Here is a 25,102-nt window from a genome sequence, read left to right on the forward strand (position 1 = left end):
AATAAGAAAGATTGCCCATTTTATACTAATAGCGCCTGTTCAGTTTGTTTCTCACATAATGTGGAGTTTGCCTTAATACATAATTATTATGAACTCAGCGCTGCGGTCACCGCCTGACCGTTACCAACCCATACATTTGACCGACTTCCAACTCCAGGTGTTCCCATTAAAGTATATATACAGGGTGTTTCAAAACAACGCCGACAACGTTTGGGAGGTGATTTCTGACACCAAGATAAGACAAAAAGTATAGACCAACCTAGGTGCACAAATGCTTGCTTTCGGAGTTATAGGCTGCGGAAAATGTGAAAGAATGACCTTTAAATGTCCATAGCTCCAAAACTATGTCACCTAGAATAGTCGGGTCAAAACTTTATTTAGGAACTGCTATGTGTTATATCCAAATATCCATGTTTCAGAATCCTGCGGTACTTCTGCAACAATTGTTCTAGAAGGTAGTTGGTGAGTACTTCAAATTATATGCCTGTAGTATATTATTGTATATATATACTATACGTCCTTGATACTAAATTTATAGTTCCTATACTATAGTTCCTTGATTACGTCGTCACCGAAACATACGTGTTCTATATGACGCTAGAAACCAACCAGCAGTCCATGCACTTGCGATGTAGCGGTTTGACCATCAAGACCAAATTTAAACAAACACTGTCTGCCCGAAAAGTGCAACATATGGTCTTCTGAGATCGACAGGATGTCCTTCTCATCCAACTCTTAACCACTGCGGCAGAATTTTTTGACACAAGCGTATAAAAGCTGGTGCCGCGTTACGATAAATGTATCAACAAGGATGGTGCATTTGTTGAAAAGTAAGTTTTGTGACCAACAGCTTTTTTTGTTTGTTTGTTTGTTTGTTCGTCTTTCATTTTACAGTCCATCGAAACTTATATTCTGGACACACGTCGTACAACGTAAAAAAAATCAACATTCAACATATGAATATTAATGCTTTAATAATTATAAACACTGGAAACATAAAGAAAATATAAAATTTACTTTCAAAAGACTAATTTATTTTATGTATTTTGTGTTTGAACGTGAAAATACCAAGTGGACATATGCAGCCTGTTATTCAACAAGATAATTTATGAACATTAACATATTATTTCTTTTTATTTTCTTGAAACTTTTATGCACACGTAAGAAATTTCACGTAAAAGCAATGCCTCTGACAGCACAGTCATAGCTATATCGAATGTCTGATAAACAATGAAATTAGTTCGCAATCTTACATAAATACATCAGATGTGTGCTAATAACATTAAACCTTGTACAGTATAAGATTTAGTTGATAGGAATGAATTGTAACCCTGTATCTTTTTTGTGTGATAAATTCGTATAATTATTACTAATTTATTAGAATTAAGGTAGGTATGATGATTATATGATTAATAAGTTCTCCTGACTTCTTACGAACTATAAACCTTACGGTATTCGTTGCAACAAAAAGTACGGATAAAGTGGGTTCTTGGAAAGAAAGATCATCCGAAGACTAAACGCTTGGGGCGGTATTCAGAAAGAATTCGTTAATCAAGTGTTAGTCATGTGATTAGAATCGTATTAGCTCTGTACTAAGAAGGTGTACTTTTTCGTATTCAGAGTCTGCTAACTAATATAACCCCAATACCTCGTTTGAGAAAAATAAATGTGGCAACTACAGAAATCTACACTCATGCCTGTGAATATGAAAATATATGAAATATAAATTCGAAATGTGTTCTTTGTGGTTTGACATCAAAACAACTTATAAATAGTTACGAAATCGGATTATAATTAACTTGTTTATTTGTGAGGGATATATTTATGGCAGGAGCAAGTAGGACTCAATTAATATTAGCGATAAGAGAAGGATTATGTTGTAATTATAAGGGAAGATAATTTATCGAACAGTTGTATGTATATCCCTCAGAAAACTGGAAATTTTCTACGCATCTCTCAGTGTTAACTTGAAGAAATAGTTCTGCTATTGTAGAGGACTCGCCTTAATAGCTGCTCCATTGTTGATTCGCCCGATGAGATGAAAGGAAAGAAAGACAGGTAATTAATAGCCTTTGTATTCTCATAATGTAAGTTTATTGTGGGTTTACCAGTGTACCCTCTGCTCTAAACTAATTAGTCACATGTGATTAACTTAGTCAACTACTACGTGCTGACCAAAGTTTCTGAATACACTTCTGATGACAATGAGTTAATCAAACCTTGGTTTGGCGCTAATCATACGTCAAAACGACTCTGCATAAGGGCTAGTTTTTTAGTGGCTATGTAGTTAACATATGAGCCTTTGGTTTCTGTTATATATGGTTAGCATACGCACACGCGCGTTTGGTTTCCGGTGGGAGTTTATGTAGTTTGGATTCTCTGTTAAGCTACAGGTCCACGTCTCATATAGCCTCATTATAAAAGAGACACTGAACTTTACACCAACCAGTGATGACGCCAGCTTTATTTTCTTGACGAGGGGGAGACAAATAAGGAATTTTTTGGAGGCCACTGTTTTTGAATACTGAAAATAGTTTAATATTATTTGACCTACCTTCAACACAATATGTCTGGGTAGTGGTTGAGGGGCACACAATGCCACTGGAGGCGACCCCCATTGCCCCCTCTAGCATCATCACTGACATCAACCAACACCATAAATATAAAATAAAAATAAGAAACTTCAGATTTCTTTTCAAATATATTAAGTTGTATTTGGAAACCAAGCACCGTTTGACAGAATATCTACTCGTACCTGATCCTCCAGGTTCAAATATTGGAGTACATTCATCCTCATCGTCAGCATTGCATCCGGAGCCAGCTCCAGAGAATACAAGGTCATCCATCACTCCTGAGTACCCTGATGCTGGAGTCTAAGACAAACATGAACTAGGATTAGCACACAATTCAATTTTATAATAAAATCCATGCTTAACATAGAAACGTTAACTTTATAAAGCTTTTATCGCAAGTATCAATACAAGACGTATTATAACCACAAAATATTTAACAGTTATTAGAATTCTGGATTCAATGGTCAGTACACCGTAGTATTCATTAGTATATGTGATACAACCAAATAAATAAATAAGCAAACCACAAATTTCTCCTACGAACTAGTATGTTTAAATGTTTTTCAACTATCGGCTTGTACAGTATTTGAAAGCTGACAATTACCACACACAAAATGTACTCACAATCTTTAAGAATAAATACATACAGCAAATATAAATAGAAATCGTAGTGTCCTTGGTTCGCTCCCAGCTCGCGCCAAGTGAGATTTGTGGTGAACAAACACCGTGTGCGTGGGTTTTCTCGGGGTTCTCTTGTTTCCTCCTACTTTCTTTATTCCACCATTTTATTCATTCTTCAACATCAGCGTCTCCTTTAGCCTAGCCAGTATAACGTGAGTCGTAGATTTAATTTTTTTTTTTTTTTGTTAAAATAGAAATTATTATTAAACTCAAGATATTTCTAAGTAAAATACTTGAAACTCTAAATTCTAGTAAATACGTATAACGTGTAATGTAATTTTTATATATGATGATGACCATTATTATACACAGAGACATAAAAAAAGGAATTGTTAATACTTGTACAAACTGTAAAACATGGCAACTTTCTACTGTGTCTTTTCTAACATCATATGAATGATTAAAACGAATGACCGTGCTTAACTTTAGAAAATAAAATAAAATTTAAAAAATCAGAATTTTCCATTTTGGACCCCTTGTGATATTGTGACTTAAATAACCAGCAATAATTTAGGTATACAGAAAATCATACATCAATATGTTTACTAGTCATTTAAGTTAAAACTTAAGGGTTTGTATGTGGAAATCCTGGTTCAGTTTCCTTGTAATTCACACGATAAGACACAGTAGAAAGCTTGTATGCTGTATGGTTTGTACAATGTATTAATGTTCCTTTTTCGTACTTCTGTGTATAATATGCAATGTAAATTTCACCTATGTTCATCTTGCCTTCTTGTTCTAAAGATGGGGAAAAGATGTGTTACTCGAAATACATTGACGTGTTCTGTGTGTCGTCTTAGGAAGTTGAAAAAATGAGACTTTAATAATGAATACGTGAATTGTCTTCCCTATGGTTTCATCATTATGATATAATTATTTTTTGGCGAAAGATATATTCATTCAATCTGAAGAACTTTTAGATTTAGATTAAGAATAGCTTGATTTTGAATAACTGACCGTAACAATTGATACACCTGTTAAAACTGAACTGACGCAGACAGACTCATATCCATTTGAGATTACCTGTTGCATTCGCTGAAGAGGTTCCGTATGTCGAATCTTTAAGTGAGGTGGAATTGACGGAAGAAGCGTTACATCACCGCGGATAGCAGTCCGAGAGTCCTTTTCGGCTGCCAATTCCAATAGATGTTCTGAATTGAAAACCAACCCTGTCATTATGCCGGAGAAAGGTCGATCAATGCGTTGTTTTACTGGATTCCATTTTCCTCCTATCTGAATCTGAGACTGACTATTGAATACATTCAACTGTCGACCTGAAAAGAAAGAAAAAATACATAAAATTTTAATAATATGTCAGAAATATGTCTGATGTTGTAAAAGTTCTACAATATCATTAGCATTTATTAATACAATATTATTATTATTAAGTATTCTGCCTTTCGGCAGGCCCTGGGACTGAAGATTTTTTTTTTTCAATGTTAGATTTAAGCCTGGAAATGTTTCTTCCACGTTTTTCGATCCTCAGCTTCCTCTTTTAACTCCCAATATTTTCCTCTGCTTCGCAAATCATCAATCAGTTGTGTTCTTCTTCTTCCTATTCTTCACTTTCCTTCCATCTTTCCTTCTATGGCGGTATGAAGAAGACAATTTCTTAGTAAGATGTGTCCAATTCAATTGCCCTTCCTACGAAGGATGCTGGCTAGAAGTGTGCTCTTCTCTCCTATCCGTTTTAAAACATCTTCGTTTGTTGCTTTCTCTGTCCATTTTACCTTCTCCATCTTCCTCCAACACCACATTTCGAAGCTCTCTAAATATTTCTTCTCTAACTACTGTAATGTCCAAGTCTCTGAACCATACAGTCCAATGCTCCAGATATAGTACTTGACCAACTTCTTCCTAAGTCCAATATTGAGCCTGCTAGTTAAGAGTGATCTTTTCTTGTTGAATGTTTCTTTGGCTATGGCAATTTTTGACCTAATCTCTTTGGTGCAGTAAGTGTCTCTTGTCAAAATACTTCCCAGATACTTGAAATTCTCGTCCTCCTCAAGTTCTTTGTTTTACTGTGACCCGTAGGGGCGCGTTTCCTCGGGATATTCTCAAGATTTTCGACTTTTTGATGTCGATTTCCATTCCATATAGTTTTCCGGTGCCAATTATTTTGTCAGTCATCTCCTGTAGTTCTTCTTCGGTTCTAACTATAATAACCGTATCATCTGCATAACTGATCTTGTTAATGATCTGCCCTCCAATCTTGAAACCCCCAATTCCCATTAATGCTTCCTTCATTAAGCAATTATAGTGCTAGGAATAGTGAACCACATGCTAAATGTGAATAAGGCACAAAGTAAAAAATTTAGTATCTCGCATTGTGCGACTGACAATGCAGTACGATGACCAGAACCTTAGTGAACCTACACTTGTCGAGTTACTGACAATTTCCTCGACACCTAAGCATATTCTTTAATGATTTTTATTATCATTTTTCACTTATAGTTAAACGTGTTAAGTTTGCTATTGGCTAACTCTGTAACTTGGCCACTTGCCTCACTCGGCCAAATATTTGTAAAATCTCCAATTTCCCATAATATATGTATTATAAGTTTAAATACTTCTACAGAAATATAAAAAAATATCACTGATAATCTGATATCAAAATTGTGGCCAAGTTAGTCACGTGTTTCATGCCTTGTCATTGTTTTTGTTAAATAATTGAAAGAACCCAAAATTAGAGTACGTTTGTTTTATCTTGGCACGCTTCCCGCCAGTGCACTTGGTTGGCTTTTAAAGTACTTTCTGCTAGCACTCACGTGAACTTTTTAATCCAATATTCGTCTTATTGGCTTTGTCGTCTAGGTGACGTTAGTTGTCAGCCAGCCCATCAAATGAGATTATTGCTATTTGGCGGGTATTTGAAGTGCTTAGTTTGCCACACGCGAACAAGTGTGTTACAGTGACTTGTGAGTGGTATGGTGTTTTGCTGTGTTTCCTAGTGTATTGTAACTTGTAACTTAACTGCAACGTGGCAAGAACGCGCTGCAGACAGATTCATCCTTTAGGCCGGAAGCGTGCCAAGATAAAACAAACGTACTCTAGAATAATAGTAGAATACCCGTTCTTCGCACAAGAAGAATACGTTTCGTTTTGGACATAAAGGGCTGAATTTGGATTGAAACTGCATCAGAAATGTCACTGTTCATCTCAGTGAGCCCGAAAACTATGGATTCGGCACTAGTATCGATCATTTTCGACCATTTGTATATATATCCCCTTTCCCTCCCCCAAACTGCGGGACTGAATCTGTATTTATACGGCATTGAAAGTATCACTGTTCGCCTCAACGAGCCCGAAAACTATGGATTCAACACTAATATCGGTCATTTTCGATCATTTTGAAATATCTCACTCCTCCCACTCTCCTAAGTTGCACCATCAAAGTGAAATGATAAAAAAAATATTCCAGGCCGGAACCACATCTACGTTGAAAATTTGACCGAGTTCGGACGGGTGGTTTAAGCAGTGCGAAGTCACAATCATAATGACTTTCATTTTTATATATAGATTAAAATTGAGATCATTCTTCAGACTTCAATGCTACCAAAATTACCTCGTATCTAATAATAAGTTTAACAAGTTAAATTCGACAAAAATAACTATCTTATGATATAAATCTGATTTTCCGATAATAATGAATGTTGCAGCCATACCTTTTGGATGCATCATGCGAATATTGTAATCATCTAGTTGTAGTGTAGAATTGGCTCCAGATCTTGTGAATCGAACTACGTGATATGTATTATCATTCACTTTGACATCAAGTTCACCAATCGGATGATCTTGTTTCCCCATGTTATAGACCATGAATACATTCCCTTCTACCTAAAAGAATAAATAAAATAAATAATGTTTATTATCTACAATTTCAATTTACTCCAAGTGTAGTTAAAGATATATTATTAATAATAACTTCTACTAAAATACAATTTTATTATGTATTGGATTTAATCGGATGTAAGAATAGCTTGATTTTGAATAACTGACCGTAACAATTGATACACCTGTTAAAACTGAACTGACGCAGACAGATCCATATCCATTTGAGATTACCTGTTGCATTCGCTGAAGAGGTTCCGTATGTCGAATCTTTAAGTGAGGTGGAATCGACGGAAGAAGCGTTACATCACCGCGGATAGCAGTCCGAGGGTCATAGAACACTTATCCCAAAAGCACTTAAGAATTATCTAAATGCGAAAGTTTCGGTATAAAGTTATGGTCATCTTCAGCACATATCTTTTCCAAAACTAACGTTATCTGTGAAACTATAGGTAATTGTGGGTGCTTTTGGAATAAATATTTTTTAATGAATATTAAGTATAATCAATATCCAAACTTGAACGGCCAACTGGAAAAAAAATGGAAAATGAAGATAAATAATAAGAAAATCAAAGTGATAAAATGCACAAGAGCAGAACAGGAAGGGGCAAACTTATGACTAGAGGGAGAGAAAATCGAAGACGTTAAGACTTTCCTCTATTTAGGAAGTCTAATCTCTTCGGACGGAAGAAGTGAAAAAGACGTAACTTCAAAAATAGGGCAGACTAAACAAACATTCAATAGGAAAAGAAGACTGCTAACATCAAGAACTGTGTCGTTGGACGTTCGAAAACGATTTATTAAGATCCTGGTATGGAGCATAACCCTTTACGAATCAGACACACAGACATTGAAAAAAGCTGAAATATCCAAGCTGGAAACATTTGAAATGTGGTGTTGGCTCAGAATGCTGCGCATATCATGGAGCGAAAGGAAAAGGAATGAAGACGTACTAAAGGAAGCTAATGAAGAACGACAGATCATGAAGATAATATGAAAAAGAAGAAAGAGTATGCTTGGCCATCTTATTTGTCACTCCGATTGGATCACTGTGCTGATAGAGGGAAAGGCAGAAGGAAAACCAGGAGAGGAAGACTAAGGATAGAATATCTAGGTGCAGTTACGAAGAAGAGACCTTATCAAAGTATCAAACAGCTCTACCAAGGGAGAGAAAAGTTTAAAAATTTCCACGTTGCCCATCAACCTATGGTTGAAGTGAACAAGAAGAAGATCAATATGCACTATATTGAGGTCTCTAAAGAGTGGCATGTCAAAGTGTTACACAAAATTGTTAGCACTGCATTCTCATCTAAGATTCAATTAATAGAGAAACAATTATTGAAACTCAAACATGAATAACTAAGAGTGGACATGCATACATTAATTACTTATATATTTCTACCAAAAATACTATTTAATGTTTAGGAATATAGACAGGTCTGCACCATTATAAAATATGTCATTTAACGTTTGAAATATAATGGAATTGTTACAAGTTAATATATAGATTACAATATTTATATAGTGGAAAGTAAACTTTGTCAAAGACTTAGCTTCTTGATATTAGAAGAGGTGAGAATACATTACATTGGAGACATATTAATAACTGACGTGTGTAGGTAAATGTCGGCGTCATATCAGAGGCGTCATTTAGGGGGGAAGTAGGGGGAAATTGCCCCCTCCCCCCAAGAGTTTAAGGAATATAGATACTTTAATCGATTATCTATTAATATAGTAGTACAAAACATGAAAGTCTGTGGTGCTCTTGCCCCTCTCAAGCGAAATCTGAAATGACGCCCCTGGATCATATGACTCAGCTTTTTTATACCTAATTCAAATTCTCCAGTTTCCCATATTAAAAAAAAAAAAAAAAAAAAAAGAGTAGCCGCACTACGTTATACCGGGTTTAGTAATTCCAATAAGTACGTTCAGTGAATAGATTGGGACAGCTTTTAGGCAGACACTCAGGCAAGATAGGATAGTAGACAGTTTTAGTTGAGAACAAAATCATGAAAGTTCATAAACATAATGATTTTTATCTCTTGTTTATATTTTTCCCCTTTAAAGTATTATATTGAAAAGAAATGTCAATATAACTCTAAAGAGCATACTTTTTAATAAACGTTTTCGCTATATAGTTCATCAGATGAAGAAGGGACGAAATAGAAAGAAAAGAAAACTAAAGAATAGAAAAGAATCTGTGAGATTTTCAGTTGCGTGACATATTTTGTACTTTCTGATCTTCAGTTTTTATTTCCTTCATATTTCTTCCACTCTTTATATGATGGAGCAGTTAGCGAAAGAATTTATAGTGAGTGAGTGATAACATGTTTACTATCTTTTGGTAAGTTATTTGCTTTCCATACATGTTTGGAGATTCCTTTGTTCCAAACAGTGTTATATATAACGTACTTCCATTAATAAAAATGTTGCTCAAAATTTAGGATTATTTAAAACTTTTCTTGGTTGAAAATGCAAGATAATTGTAGTATTTAAGTATCAGAGATGAACTAGCTTCCATTTTTTGTAGATCAAGACTCACAGACCTCTCGATTTTAGGGAGAATACAAACGTCCAAACTTGTGTTCCGTGTACCAAAGTCTCGCGAGACTCATATTTATGCTGCTTATTAAAAATATTGCATTATTATTATTTTTATTATTTAATTCTTTTAACTTATTGTATTTACTTTTATTATACTATAAGTTCATAAGTTTACATGAAACACAAGAGTTACGACACATTACGTATTTCAGAACAGTAACGTGTACATGAAGAACATTAAGAAACTGAAAATAGTGAAACATTTCAGCAGTGCATATGAGCTTAATACAAAAATATTTTAGTATTATATTTACGTATGTATATTCATTTTCAGGACAGCTACAGAAAGTGTAATACTGATTTTAACAATATCAGTTTGGTTATTAACAAACATCTTTTTCTTTTCTACTTACTATCTCAAGCTCCATATAATCGTTTGAAGTACCACTATCAACTCGCATAAGGACTGCATCTTCTTTATCAGTAATGAAGCCAATAGCCAACATATCTGTTTTCATTTCTGGACGGCGATCTAAAGGGAACAGGTACGTGATCAATCCTTGCCCTGGACCAAATTCATACGCTACGGATTCTGAAAGAGAAAGAAGTCATTTTTTAAAAGTTTCTATATTTCTACAAGGTATATTATATACTAGATTTAACTTAACATGTACAAATTATGTAGAAATGCAAATTATCTCACGTTCCAAACTCCGTGGTATTTGAAAAAAGTTGTGCCTATTCGTTTTCTTTTTTCCTTTCTAAATGCTCCGTGGATGAAAGGAAGATTTGCTGATTGCAATTAGACTCCTAAACTTTCACTTGAAATACCTGCCTTGTTGGACTGTTTCCTTTTTCAAAAAAAAGACGACCAAATAACATAAAGTGTTTCAAATTGAGACGTATTTATTAGTAAGCTGTTGTTAAATATTTTGTAGATATTAAGTGGCTCATTTTTGAATCTTTAACATTCTTTATAATTTTTAAGTTATTCAGTAAATTTCGAAACAAGTGGAGGGTAGAGAAGGCAGGGCCGGACCTAGGTAATTTGGCGCCCTGTGCAATGGTATAATTTACTGCCCTCCTTTCTCCAGAAAAAACAAATTTACAAAGCCATGATTTTAAGTATGCTACCTCATCATGGACAACGAATGAGAGGGAAAAAGCACTCCCACTCAGAAAGGCCTACACACTACAAATACAATCTCATTGCCTTTGTTTCTTCTCTGTAAATAATAATCTATTATGTTAGTAAAAGATAAAGGAAACACGCCTGTAGAGTTGAGATGGTAATCCTTTTTATAGAATTCTATATCGAGATTCAATCTTAATATATTAGTTTGCAATTCCAGTGCAACTAACTCTTTTATCTTTATTTCTTGATTTTCCTTTTACATTTGTTAAAAAAAATAACAAGAAAACTTGTTTCCCCTTCAATGATAAAAAACTTGTTTGTCACAAAGACAAGACTAGTTTTCATAACAAAACTATGATAACTAACTAAATGGAACAGGTATTCGCTACTGTTCGAGAATTGAGTTCTTATATTTGACAACAATCAAGTAATTCATGCTGGAATTTGCTGGACCATGTGCTTTAGCACTGTCCACGTGAGCTTAAACTAATGCGACCGAAACGCGATTTATGAATGTAGTATTCAAATAGAAGATCGGTTTAGTAACTTTAACTATATCATCATGAAATCTGTTACCAACAAGAAATATTTATTTTAAATAATGTATTTATGTTAGATTTTGCCGCCCCTCGAAACTTGGCGCCCTGTTCAAATGCACGTGTTGCACATATGGTGGAGAAAAGGAAATATTCTTAACCTGGAAAATATTCTTAACCTAGAACACTTAATTATGTTAAAATAAATATGGTAACATTTTAGATAGTTTTGCAGGAGTTTATTACTCATTTGTGGCTATGCTAACTGCTGTAAATATAACCTTACAATGTGACAAATATATGAGTCTAAGGACACCAAATGATTGATCAGGGGAACAGTGTTATTTATGAACAGTGTGTAGACAATTTTAATACTGAGAAAGCTGAGCGGAATAAAAAAAAAAGTAACATTGATTATATATAGTTTTAATTTCTTACCGTCAGAACAAGTTGGACCCGCATACGTTGTCATATCACAATCACACGCGTACGAATTCCACTTCTGAATGCACAATCCTCGATTAGCACAGATGTTATGGCTGCACTTCGAACTTTGTCCTGAAACCAATACGATTGTATTAATATTGTTTTAGACTGGAAATTAGTTCATTCGAATTCAAGCAAAAATGAAACATTAACAGCATAAATAAAATATTAATCAGGCTCAAAGTTGTTCAAAATATTAATTTCTATCAATGTTATTTTAGTGTTTATTCGTGACCAATATAAGCTAATTAATATACTAAGAAAAAATGCCTAGCACATAATTATTGACCTAATAGTAAAACTGATATTATTAAGCCTGTATATTTATCCATTAACACAATTTCAGTAACTCTGCTGTTCCCGTCATTTGTCACCGATTTATATTGAAAAACTTTATGCCATGAACTCACATATCTAGCAAGTAAATAGTAAATGCACAAATCATTTTCACAAGTTAAGCCGTGATTATACTTTTTTTCCTGGTGGAGATGATATAATTTTTGTGTATTTAACATTCACTTGTTAGGTATATGAGTTCTTGTCGTACAATTTTTGAATGTACATCGAAACAGATGAAGGGAACAGTAAGGTTCCTGAAATTATATCACTGGATAAATATACAAGCATAATAAATATAACTTTTACTATTAAGAGCCTGCCATACTAAAAATAATACAAAATTTACCATTTTCTTTTGCTTGCTTATTCGTAAGTGAAAGGAGATAATAAAAATGCAACTTACCACAATCATAGAGAATGATATTCTACAACAGAAAATATGAACCTGAAGAATTTTCAGTGTTGCCATTCATAGAAATTACAGAGTTGCCAGAATGATAATTCTGCCAAAATCTAAGGTAAGGCAGCGACTAGAGCAATGAACTAAACTGCATTTGATTACGTATCATGTTGTTTTCGTATCCTTGAACTACTTTTTAAATAACATTATTATTTAATTTTAATAACTGTATATTAAAACTATTTTGTTTATTACAAACAAAATACAACTATTTTCTAAAAAAGTAGTTCACAGGATTCCAAGACAACATGATACATAATCAAGTGCAGTTGAGTTCTTTCCTCTAGTCGCTGCCTTAACTTACATTTTGGGGGAAATGTTATTCTGGCAACACTGAAAATTCTTCAGGTTCAAATTTTCTGTTGTAGAATAACATTATCTATGATTGGGGTAAGTTGCATTTCATTATCTCCTTTCACTTATGAATAAACAAGCAAAAGAAAAATGGTAAATTTTGTATTATTTTTAGTATGGCAGGCTCTTAAGCTAGTTCATATTACAATATATGAAACATACTGTGAATATTATCTGGACAGAAAAGGAGACGAATTTTTTGCTAAAGTTTTGGAGTTTAACGAGTATTTTCTTAGTACGTGACTAAATTATTTGTTTGTAAGAAGTTGGAAATCTATTAAAGTACTTTTTCTTCTATTTTAGAGAAGGAAATCAATGCGGCACAGAAGTAGAGTGCTTCCCTCTGGTGCGAGAAGTCTCTGATTCGATCCCAGACCGTGTAAGATCCTGACATTGTATCTATTGATGTTTTCGAGGTTCTCGTATCATCTTTATTTCACCAATTTTTCCATCATCATTTATCTGCTTTTATCATTCATCATTTATTTGGCATTTATCTTCTCTTCAACCTAGAGAGGCCCTAACCATTTGATGCTTAAGACTTCATTTCAAATATAATGAATTGCAATTTTTGTAGTATTATATCTTTAATTTTATTTATACGTCTTCTTCTTTCTCACCTCAACCATAGGTTGGTGGGCAATATGGAAATTTTAAAACTTTTCTCTTCTTTGGGAGAGCTTGAGTTGAGTTGATTTTGAGTTTAACATCCATTTTAGCAGCAAGGCTATATGAGATGGGACCTACTGATTAACGTGGAATCCGAACCACGAGTTCCCGCCGGGAATCGAACCCGGGTCTCCCACGCCAAAGGCGCGTACGCTAACCGCTTAGCCACCGAGGAGCTCTCCTTGGGAGAGCTGTTTTTTATACTTTGATAAGGTCTCTTCTCCGTAGCTGCATCTAGATACTCTATCCTTGGTCTTCCTGTTCATGGTTTTCCTTCTGCCTCTCCCTCTATCAAGATGGTGATTCAATCGGAGTGCCAAATAAGATAGCCAAGCATGCTCTTTCTTCTTTTTCATATTATCTTCATGATCTGTCGGCCTTTCATTGGCTTCCTTTAGTACGTCTTCATTTCGTTTCCTTTCGGTCCATGATATGCACAGCATTCTGCGCCAACACCCCATTTCAAATGCTTCCAGCTTGGATATTCCAGCTTTTCTCCATGTCCACGTCTCTGATCCATAAAGCACCACGCTCCATACCGGCGTTTTAATAAATCGTTTACGAACGTCCAACGACACAATTCTTGATGCTAGCAGTCCTCTTTTCCTATTGAATACTTGTTTAGCCTGCGCTATTCTTGAACTTACGTCTTTTTCATTTCTTCCGTCCGAGGATATTAGACTTCCTAAACAGGGGAACGTCTTAACGTCTTCAATTTTCTCTCCGTCTAGCCATACGTTTGCCCCTTCTTATCCTGCTCTTGTTCACTTGTTCACTTTATCACATTGGTTTTCTTCTTATTTATCTTCATTGTATATAGTTGTACATACAAGGAATTTAATCTAAATAGAGTAATTCTTCTTTGTTAAGAATCGAGGGAAAAAAAAACCGAACACACAAATAAATAAAATAATGATACATGAAAAAATTATAAGAATTGAAATCCATAATATAGACTCACCATCACAACCAACAGTAACTTGGTTACTTTGTATTACCGCATCCAATACAAGATCTGGAGATTCTCCATTAAGATCCAAACTAGCCAGACACCCTTCAAAACCGTGTTTTGATACCATCTGCTTTGGCAACCGCGAGTATGTATCTTTAGGAACACCACCTGAAATAAACAAGTTATATGTACATCCATTAGATAATATTAATGTAGAAAGAATGAATAATTTATGTGAATGAAAAAAAAAAAAAAAAAAACAGGAAAAAAAGTAGATATGTGTCTGTTTTATATTTCTAATTTTTCAGTTGGCTAGGTTAGTTAAGAAGGAAATCACAAAATTCTAAATTGGTCTTTCTCACTGTAGTTTTATATTATTAAAAAAATAAAGTTTAATAATGTATATTTATTTTACTTTGAAAATTTTTATAGGAACACGCTCTTTATTAAATTGTATGTTCTAGCACATTGCTAATTACAGTGCAAAATGATGGAAAACATACTTAAATGAACGCATACTTTTATTTTACTTATTTATTTTTGTTTAAATCAATAGAAGTGAAATTTCTTAAATGAAAAGCATAAAAAAGTAATACAGCGCATAACTGTTTCTATCCAACGTGGCAATGTCTCGTCGGTTCTTGGCTCTTTACCACCTGGAAAGGAACTCTATGAGGAATAATAATATAAATTTAATATAATTTCCCACCTTTTGAAAACTTGTGGTAACAGAGCGCAGAGTGTTTTTCATTATGTAATTATTATGGTCAGGGGTAAAAGTGGGTTTCAAAAGGTAGGGGGACGGTAGGTAGCGGCATGACGTCACGCTGTCCCCTGCCTATTTTTGCCCATTCTATTTTTTAGGAACTGGGGGGACGCCTTACATATTCTTTAGAGGTGGGAGGATATCGTCTCCCCGCACTTTTACCCCTGATTGTGGTATAATTTTAGTTTTTGCGTTGTTATGGTTTTATATTTCAAGTTTATCTCTAATTTTGTAATGATACCTGCAAACTATTATTAAAAAAAAAAAAAAGCATTAGAATTTTCTTTTTTAAAAAAGAACATATTACACTTTTCTAGTTTCTTTTTAACGACTGTGTGAGTTTCTAACTTTTGAGACAAGTGTTACATATTATTTCCTAGTCATAGGTCAAAAAATAGAGGAAGTTTAGTTCAATTGTTCTGATTTAGATGTAAAGGAGAAAATAGGGGCATACATTAATGAGTTCTCGCCGAGCGAATGATTTTTAAATTTTACATGACTTCTTAGATTTTGTCAGTATTTTCTACTGTAAAAAAATTACAGTGTAACTTAAAAGTTAACACAAAATCTAAGAAGGAATTATTATTATTCGTCGAGCCATGGATATCGCCATACCTTCTTTCCTCGCATCATTCTATGGCTCACGAGAACTAATTGGATCTCTTCTTCAACAGGAGGTTGACTTAGACTCGATTCGAGATGTACAAGAATGCATCGATAAATGGACTAGTCTGGTTGGAATGGATCCCCCACCTAACGACAAAAGACATGTTCAGTCTGTTTGGGATGAACCTATAGTCAAGCTTCATTTATCTTCACTCCTATCATCAACCAATAACCCAGATGACAAAGCCAGGCTGTTAGCTGTCTCCTCCTCCAAAAACGGAGCATGGCTTCAAGCCCTACCTTCTCACACACTCGGCCTACACCTTTCTAATGAGAGCTTTCGTATTGCTACAGCTCTGCGCTTAGGTGCTAATATCTGTGAGCCTCACTTTTGTCCTGCTTGCAACGCATATGTTGATAATAAAGGATTACATGGTCTTTCATGTAAAAAAAGTGCGGGAAGACAATCTCGACATCATATTGTAAACGACATTATTTGTAGAGCCCTCGTTTCAGCGGGAGTTCCTTCAATAAAAGAACCAAATGGTTGTTGCCGCTCTGATGGTAAAAGGCCTGATGGCATGACTTTGGTACCGTGGAAAAGTGGAAAGGCACTAGTCTGGGATTTCACATGTTCCGATACGTTTGCTCCTTCCAACTTATCCCATTCTTCAATTCAGGCAGGTCTCGTCGCCGCTCACAGAGAATCAGACAAAAGACTAAAATACTCAAACCTATTGGACAAATATTGGTTTGTAACAGTAGCAATAGAAACTAGTGGGTCTTGGGGTCACGAAGGATCTAATTTCATTAATGAGGTTGGTCATCGAATAGCAATCAAAACTGGTGACCCCCGAGCTACTGCAATCCTTTTCCAACGTATCAGCATCGCCATCCAGCGCGGGAATGTGTCATCGATCTTAGGCACATTACCTCCTGGTAAAGAACTGGACGAGATTTTTCTTCTATAACACACAATAAGACGGAAGTAGAGACATCCTAGGAGGCTGAGAACCACTTTGACTATGTTCATGAAGAATGTTTTGAATCCAGTTTGGATAAATATAAATTCTAGGAAGTCATGGCTAATGCCGGTAAATTTGGGAGTGGTAGCAACATTATCTACAGATTTTACTTTGTTGCTCAAAATCGTTAAAGACCCGAAAGATATTGTTGTCAAGCTGTCCGATGTTTATTTTGGAACAAATATGCTAATCAGAAAAATAAATTAACAAATCAAAAAAATTAAACTAAAAAAAAAAAAAAAAAATCTTAACTATGAGAACATCAATTGCAAATACTTAACAAGATCCTTAATATTTGCTAGAACAATTTACAACACTCGACGCAATTGTGATCAATTTTACTATTTTTTAGATTGATTTGAACAGTTATGAAGGATCATACAAGATATATTCAAAAGCAATGTATGTTATTTTTAACTTTTTATTATTGTAGATTTAATTATAACCAAATATTACAAACCTTATATTGTAACAACAATAATGTACGGCTGTTGTAAATTTTAATCATAGCTGAATTTATTTTTCAGACTGAAATTTACAATATAAATCATACAGCTAAAATATAAACGGGATTTACGATGAATACATATGAACAATATAAGGTAGGGATATAATAAACATTCTGCACTCTGTTACCACAAATTTTCAATTTTTCTTTTGTGAAATTAAATTTCTGTTCTTAATAAAGAACAAATATTTATTAAAGATTTTTAATTATTTCGTTGAATTTATTGGATTTAATTGAATTAAAACATTAATTATGTAAGCTACAATGACATTGTCGACCATAAAAAGTATTGTAGCCATCCGCCACAAAATCAATTTCATTATAACATGTGCTGAATTGTTAGTGATCCGAAATTCTGGGTGGTTAAATATAATCATCTTTGTAGCAGCACTTAGAGACGGAGAAGTATATGTTCAAAAATGTATCATCTGTGCTCTATTTCCAATTAGAAAGGTAAGAAGTATATTTTTAAAAATGTATCCTCTGTGCTCTATTTCCAATTAGAAAGGTAAGAAGTATATGTTTAAAAATGTACCCTCTGTGCTCTATTTCCAGTTATTTCTTTATCTACAATTGTGGCACATCACATCGGTTGGAAGAAGATTATGATTAACTTTTTGCGATTTCTCAATTTGATCAAAATAAAGTTTAGAAGGTAAGTCATGAATTGTTCACGAACCAAAGAAAGACTTATAAAAGAGTTCACTCGAGAAGAAGATTTTATTGTTGTGTCTAACGGAAAATTAAATAGTTTGGAATTTAATATAACTTGATTATTTATTTAATATATTGTGTTTCATTAAAACAAGTCTATTAGTACAATAATGCAATACAATTAAGAAACGTTTGACCTAGATTTTATTCAATATCAATCAAATCTAGAATGATGGCAAATATTACGTTGATTATTCTAAAAGTGAGAAGAGAGTTCTTAAATGATAGTACTAACCTACATAAAGAAATCCTGCTACGTCCAAATTCTCATTGGTACCCAGATTTGTGACTATAGCTATGCTGTCATCTACCATTAGCGTATGTTGCTTAGAACTAGGTCTTCCTATAGTCACAGCATGCCACTTGTTGTCATTTAGACTACTCCTAGCGTTGTCACGAACTTTCACAGGTCCATCACCAAGATTAAAAATGTAGTGTAAATGTCCATTGACCAATTCAATTGCCAAGAAATCCTGTTCCCGTCCAGCATTGTACATAATAAGTCCGTTAGGCTCTTGCGTTTTGAATTGAAAATAAATGTTAATGGAGAAGTAAGCTTTTAGTTGTTGCAGTCCAACAAAGGTATGCTTAGAGGTGAAAGTAAAAGGGTGATGAACAACTTGCTCCCGCTTTCCAAACGTTGCTGTTACTTCAAAATTGGACATTTGACCGGAACGAGCCATCTCAAAGAAGTGATTCCCATTGAACACGAACTGTTGCATGTAGCCAACAAAGTTAGGAACGGTGCTTGTCATCTGGATTTCTTCTTCACGATGGAACAGACCGCCAATGTGCATATTACGGAACTCCAACACATTTTGTCTTCCCATAGTTTGCGCTAGAAAAAGACAATGAAAACGCCTTTGCTATAACGAGGAAAATATTTTCTAATTAATGTTGGTGTTACTTAAAATTAGCAACTCGTGCAAAATAATTCTAACAATGGTTGCAATATTTTTACTGAAAATATTTACAGCACATAATAGTAAAAAGTTCTTTTTACATTATAAATGGATACCTGACACACAATGCCTCCCTAATACTATATTTTTAAAAAAGAAAAATCTTAATTTTATCATACATTTTATAAAATATAAACATATTCATAAAATCATCAGAATAAACACTTCTTTAATTTTGCAAAACTTTTTTTTTTTTTTTTTTTTTAAAGTTTTCACTTTATAATATTGTATTTTTATTTTAAGTATAGAAAAAAAAATACTCGAATGGAAGTGTACGAATAGAAGAATGTTATTATGTGTTATTATAAGCTATTACATGCACAGGTTTATACAAAACGATTCAGAAATTACATATCCTCATATTTTTCTATTCTGAAGATTCAAAGGAAAACTTGATAGTAGAAGGTAGTATTATCTCAAAGAAGCTCAAGTTTTCTGAAGTAAGCTGAAGATTATTACACCTAACGTACAAACAAATATATATATAAAACTTTGAAGAATTAATAACAAAATTATGAATATTTCTATTGAAAAATTGATTGATTTTCCCTCTGGCTAAGATATTAGAGAACGTTTGAAACTGTAGAAACTCTTAAAGACATAATCCAAGCAATAATAAAATAACCGAAATTTGTGGAAAAAAATTTTAGTAATAAGTTTCAGTTTTAATCTTGAAGTTATTGTAGTGAAATAAAAAAATATATTGAAACAGTTCATCGTTTGTCTTATTTCAAGATTCAATTAACATCCAACAGCATTAAGAAAGGTAAAATAGATGAAACGAATATATCAATTTTGAAGTAACCACAAGTAAGAATCAGAGAGAAAGGGATTGGAAGTTAAACCAAGGATGAACATAATGTGAAACTTTCAGAGAACAAAAGTTGGGATATGAAAGAATTCATACACCAAAATGCAAATCAAATTCTAAACATGATAATTTATAACAATACACAAGACTTTTCACTCAACTATTATATCAATTATTTATGATTCTTTTATTTTTGTTAATTTTAGTAAAATTTGTCATAATCTTTCATCAGTTAAAGTAATATTCCTTGGAAGGATGTAATCTAATCAACACAAAATATAACGGTGTGCAAAAGAAGGTATACAGTTGAATAATTAGCTATACTTATCTAGATAAGTAATAAATATAATAAGTAAAGATGACATGATAATAACAATAACATGATATAAATAACGAAGAGCTGAAATATGCAGGTTGATTATAATTAAAATCCCACTTTTGAAATGCTGTTAAAAAAAAGCACTAATCAGAATGACTTCAAATTTGAACTGAATATACTTGAAGAAGGGGAAACGGTATGACAAAAAAGGTCCAAAGTATACCAATAGATGGCGCTGTGAGCGGCATAATGAAAATGGATTCGGCTACAAGTGATATTTTGAATCGAAATACAACGACTTTGGCATGAGTTGCATATTAAACGAATTGTACTGTTCAATGTGCATGATTGTTTCGGTTTTGTGCCGAAAAAAAAAAAAAGACTTCCAAGTCATTCAATAGTTGTGGCACTATTAGTGGTAAGTCCATCCACCACGGCACCAGAACACGATCCTCCATTGAAAGACGCACAACAAGCTACTCAGATGCAATATGAGGAGAACGCCACATAACTCGCGTTTTATAATAAATACAATGTGTCGTGCGCATGAGTGCCTTTTAATTTGCATAGTACGCCACTTACACCATCTATTGATACACTTTGGAACGTTTTCTTTTTCATGGGATACAATTTCATTCTTCTTCAAGTATATTCAGTTCAAATTTGAAGTCATTCCGACCAGTAGTTCTTTTTTCTACAGTATTTTGAAAGTGTGACTTTAATTATAATCACCCTGGAGAACAATATCAAAGAACTTACGTCAAGTATCTATATTTTTCATAACTGTATATCTACTTTTGCACCACTATCCTGTGTACAAGAAGTAATTTTAATGTTTTCTCTGGAAAAAGTTATTGGATATTTGTAATAAAAATTGAGCAACATAATTTTGTTCAAATGGTGTTAAATACATATATTATGCATAGGAATTAATTTATGCAGGAATGAAATACATAATTCTTTTAAAAGATAATTTTTGAAATTTGTGAATTAAATCTTAATTTTGTCTGTAATATATCTTTACTTGTTAATAATTTCTGCGTTTACTTAAAAAAAATGCAATATTCTTGTCTGTCTTTTCTATTCACAGTATGTGGTTCTAAAGTATAAGTAAAAAAGAATACATTTTATTTTTAGCGTATCTGTAGCTATTTTCTAATATGTTTTCTAGATACAGTAACAAATAAAGCAGCATCAGCTTAATCTATACTTTTTTTTTTAAAAAAAAAAGATTTAAACCACTTATTTTATCTATTTACAAAAACTCTTTAAAAAGTAGGCAATTCGTGATAATGAAAAGTTTTTATCAGCATATTCATTGAAATAATGAAAACTTCAATTAGTTTAATGAACTATTCAATTTAATTTGAAAAATGGCATCTGTGCATTATAGACGACATATTATTTCACAAAAGGCAGTTATTGATTTTCAAACTTGTTTCAGGAATACCGAAAATATTGCCAATATCATGCTGTGTTGGAAGAAAGCGACTAGCGTATATGTATTTGATTATATATGAAGTTTTACACATGTATAGAAAAGTCTAGAAATGTAGTTTAATAAGTTTCAAAACATAATCATCAAGTAAATAAGAGGTAAAATTTTAATAGTCTCAGAATAGTACTTTTACAAAATAAAATGCAATTTTGACTGAAATAAAGGTGTCTGAATAGGTTTCTTTCCTTAAAGTTTTTAAATATGTCATTACTTTAATACAAATTAGTTTTTTTTTTTCATTAAGAAGATAGTATTACTGATAAGAAAACGTACAAAATGGTTGTAAAACACTTCTTAAATTATTATTTTAATTATCAGTATTAGTTTTCGTGCATTGAAAGTGTTTTCTTTATCATGTACAGTAGACTTCCGAGTATTTGGCCTAATGTGGCGGAAGGGCAGGCTGGATAACAAGCAAGCCGTATAGGCCGGAGTTCTATGAACTCATTTCTTTGCTCCACCAACTCCTAACTCCGAAGCTATATTTTTTGCTGTTACACTAGAGTCTAGTCGCTGTATAGGGCGTAATTTCTCCTCCATAGTCCCTACAACTTTTTTTTTTTTCGTTTATTACCCATTTTCAAAGCTTCACACCGTAGTACACTTAAAAAACGTTAAGCATGCCCCAAGAACAATTTACAAATACAGTACTGTACGTACTGTACAGTTATAATCAGGAACAGCCCCAAGCGACCTGTATTGAGATCCGTTACACACTGACGAAACAATGAACAAGGAGCAGAACGCTGCTCTTTTCCTGTCACAACTTGTATTTTGCACACGACACGTAGGAGGATCGTAGCAGATGCCCGCTTCCAATACCTTGGCAATGTTGCCAATACAACTCCTTGCCTTCCTCATTTAATTACCATAAAAGAAAACTAGGTCGTATAGTCGCGAGCCGGATACTCGAGAGTCTACTGTATATTGTTTTTTTTTTTTAAATATTAGTTTTACTTTAATTCTTTAATTTAAGTATTTAACTGTACCTTCTAATATCACTCTTTACTAATTAACTAATTAGCATACATATATAAAAGAGAAATACACACAATTAAAGAGAAAATATACGATAATCACATACATAAACATATATTTACAATATTATTTTGCATGATAACAAATATAACACACCAAACTACAAAAGTACTCTTATACTTATCTCTTCATACAGATCTGAGCGAAAATTTACAGAAACGGAAAAAGATTTAACATGAAAAAAAAAAAAAAAATAAATTTAGACACTATGGCAAGAAGCACATGAATATAAAAAAACACTGACAATAGAGAAAAGAAATCTTATAATGAAATTTTACGTTAATAAGCAGATACGTACGTTATATTAAATAAATAGAAAAAAATACCTGACATCAGCAGTCTGAAGAGGCCAAAAAACAAGACAAGAAAGTAAACATATTACATGTACTCAGTGCTTAAATTGAACGAAGAAGTAAGTTTTTTTTTTCACCAATTATATTTTTATATACAGTAAGTAGTATACATGGAAAGTTTTGAATTCGTAAACGAATTTAAAATTTTATTCAAACCGCTACAATTAAGTTATATACAGGGTGTTACAAAAATTCGTCAGAATATTTTGGGAATAGATTTCTCACATCAGAATAAGAAAAAAAAGTTCACACGGACCTGTGGTCGGAAGTGTATAGTTTCGTAATTGTAGGGTACCGAAAACGTGAAAAATGAACTTAAAGGTCCATGGTTCCACTACTATAGGACCGATCGTAGTCGAGTCAAGACATCACTGAGGAACTAGTATGTGAACTATCCAAATATCCATCTTTCAGAACCTCCGGCACTTGCACAATAATTTTTAGAGAGGCTGTTTGGGAGTACTTTATTACTCTCCACCCACCTCTCTAAACATTGGTGTGCAAGTAGTGGAGCATTCTTAAACATGGATATTTAGATAGTTCACATACCAGTTCCTCAGTGATGTCTAGACCCAACTACGATAGGTCTTATAGTAGTAGAGCTATGAAATTTTCACGTTTCATGTTTTCGGCACCCTATAACTCCGAAACTACCACTTTTGAGCAAAGGTCCATATGAGCCTTTTTTATTATTATTATTATTTTAATGTAAAGAATCTGTTATCAAAACATTGTGACACATTTTTTTTAACACCCTGTATACCTTCCATTATTAAATAGAGAGAAATAAAAATAAATTCAAACTAATGTTAATGTGTTTTATTGCTATTATTATAGGTAAGTACGGTATATATAAAAGAGATTTTCGACTTTTTATGTAAATCCAATAATTTTTGTTAATGATAGCACCAAAACTAGTATATTTTGAAGAAACTGTGTTGTTTCTTCTTTCATCTGACTACTCAATTAATTCTTTGTATCACTCAAATGTGTTTTGTATGCCTCCTTTAATACAAAAATGTTACAAGTAACATTTTCAGTATTACCACACAAATAATAAAAAAGATTAATAAAAATAAAATTGTTTGTACGTGGATAATGAATTTCTTTTGAAAATCCTTACTGAAAGTATTCTTCTTAATAAAAATTGTTTCTGCAACAGATTCTTGGCACTGTATTTGGAAATTCTAGTGTATAGTTTTTTTTTTTTTTTAACTGGTTAGCTAGTGTGTTGTGCAATTTCATTTCTTCAAACATGGGTTGTTTGATTTGATTTAGTTAATCATTTTATTGTTAAATGTGCGTGTGAAGAGTTTGTAACGATAACTTGTAGAAATATACATATGTTATTAAGGATAATGGTCCGTATCTTATGATATCATTTCCTATGGTCTGTATCATATGCTATTTTTTTTTTTTTTTTTTTTTTTTTTTGGGCCAAACATGTAGAAACTTGTTCTCGATATAGTATGTAAAGAAGCCATAGTGGGTATATGCAAGTTCGTTTATGAAGAAGATTAATTATAAAAATAACAAGTTAAATGCAGAAAATCCACGAAAAATAGAGTACTTCAAATAAATTTGATTTCTTGTGTATTGTCCCTATATATACATTTGAACAGTTGGTATATATATTACCTTTTAAATATTTCTATAATTTTAATAAAACAAACTCAGGGTTAATATACAACATAAAACGTTATAAATTCTGGTGTTTGGGGTAAAGAAAACCAAAATTCTTGTGAGAATTATATATATATAAATATATATATGAATATGTTAAACTGTTTTTGAAGTACAAATGTAGGAAAAACATAATATATTCTAACTTTTATTAATTAAAACCACGAAGAACATGAGGCTGAAAGAAAGTCTTAAAAGAATTGAGCATAAATAAATGAAACACACTGCATTGTTAATGATAACATGAATAATGTGTTTG

General features: G+C 33.0%; 1 protein-coding gene across 5 annotated transcripts in view; it reads right to left on the reverse strand.

The window, feature by feature from the left end:
• Window positions 1–25,102, reverse strand: part of Nrx-1 (Neurexin 1) — a 962,813-nt gene that overhangs the window by 11,458 nt on the left and 926,253 nt on the right. For all 5 annotated transcript variants that reach the window (XM_081730243.1, XM_081730244.1, XM_081730241.1 and 2 more), the window contains 7 exons: window positions 18,415–19,017; window positions 14,570–14,728; window positions 11,739–11,858; window positions 10,043–10,221; window positions 6,920–7,091; window positions 4,278–4,528; window positions 2,756–2,873 (listed from right to left, as the gene is read on the reverse strand). In XM_081730243.1, coding sequence (XP_081586369.1) covers window positions 2,756–2,873; window positions 4,278–4,528; window positions 6,920–7,091; window positions 10,043–10,221; window positions 11,739–11,858; window positions 14,570–14,728; window positions 18,415–19,017 — 1,602 coding nt within the window. The remainder of the gene's footprint in view (window positions 1–2,755; window positions 2,874–4,277; window positions 4,529–6,919; window positions 7,092–10,042; window positions 10,222–11,738; window positions 11,859–14,569; window positions 14,729–18,414; window positions 19,018–25,102) is intronic.

The sequence above is a fragment of the Thermobia domestica genome, chromosome 11 (genome assembly GCF_964235325.1).
Source record: "Thermobia domestica chromosome 11, izTheDome1.hap1.1, whole genome shotgun sequence".
NCBI lineage: Eukaryota > Metazoa > Arthropoda > Insecta > Zygentoma > Lepismatidae > Thermobia > Thermobia domestica.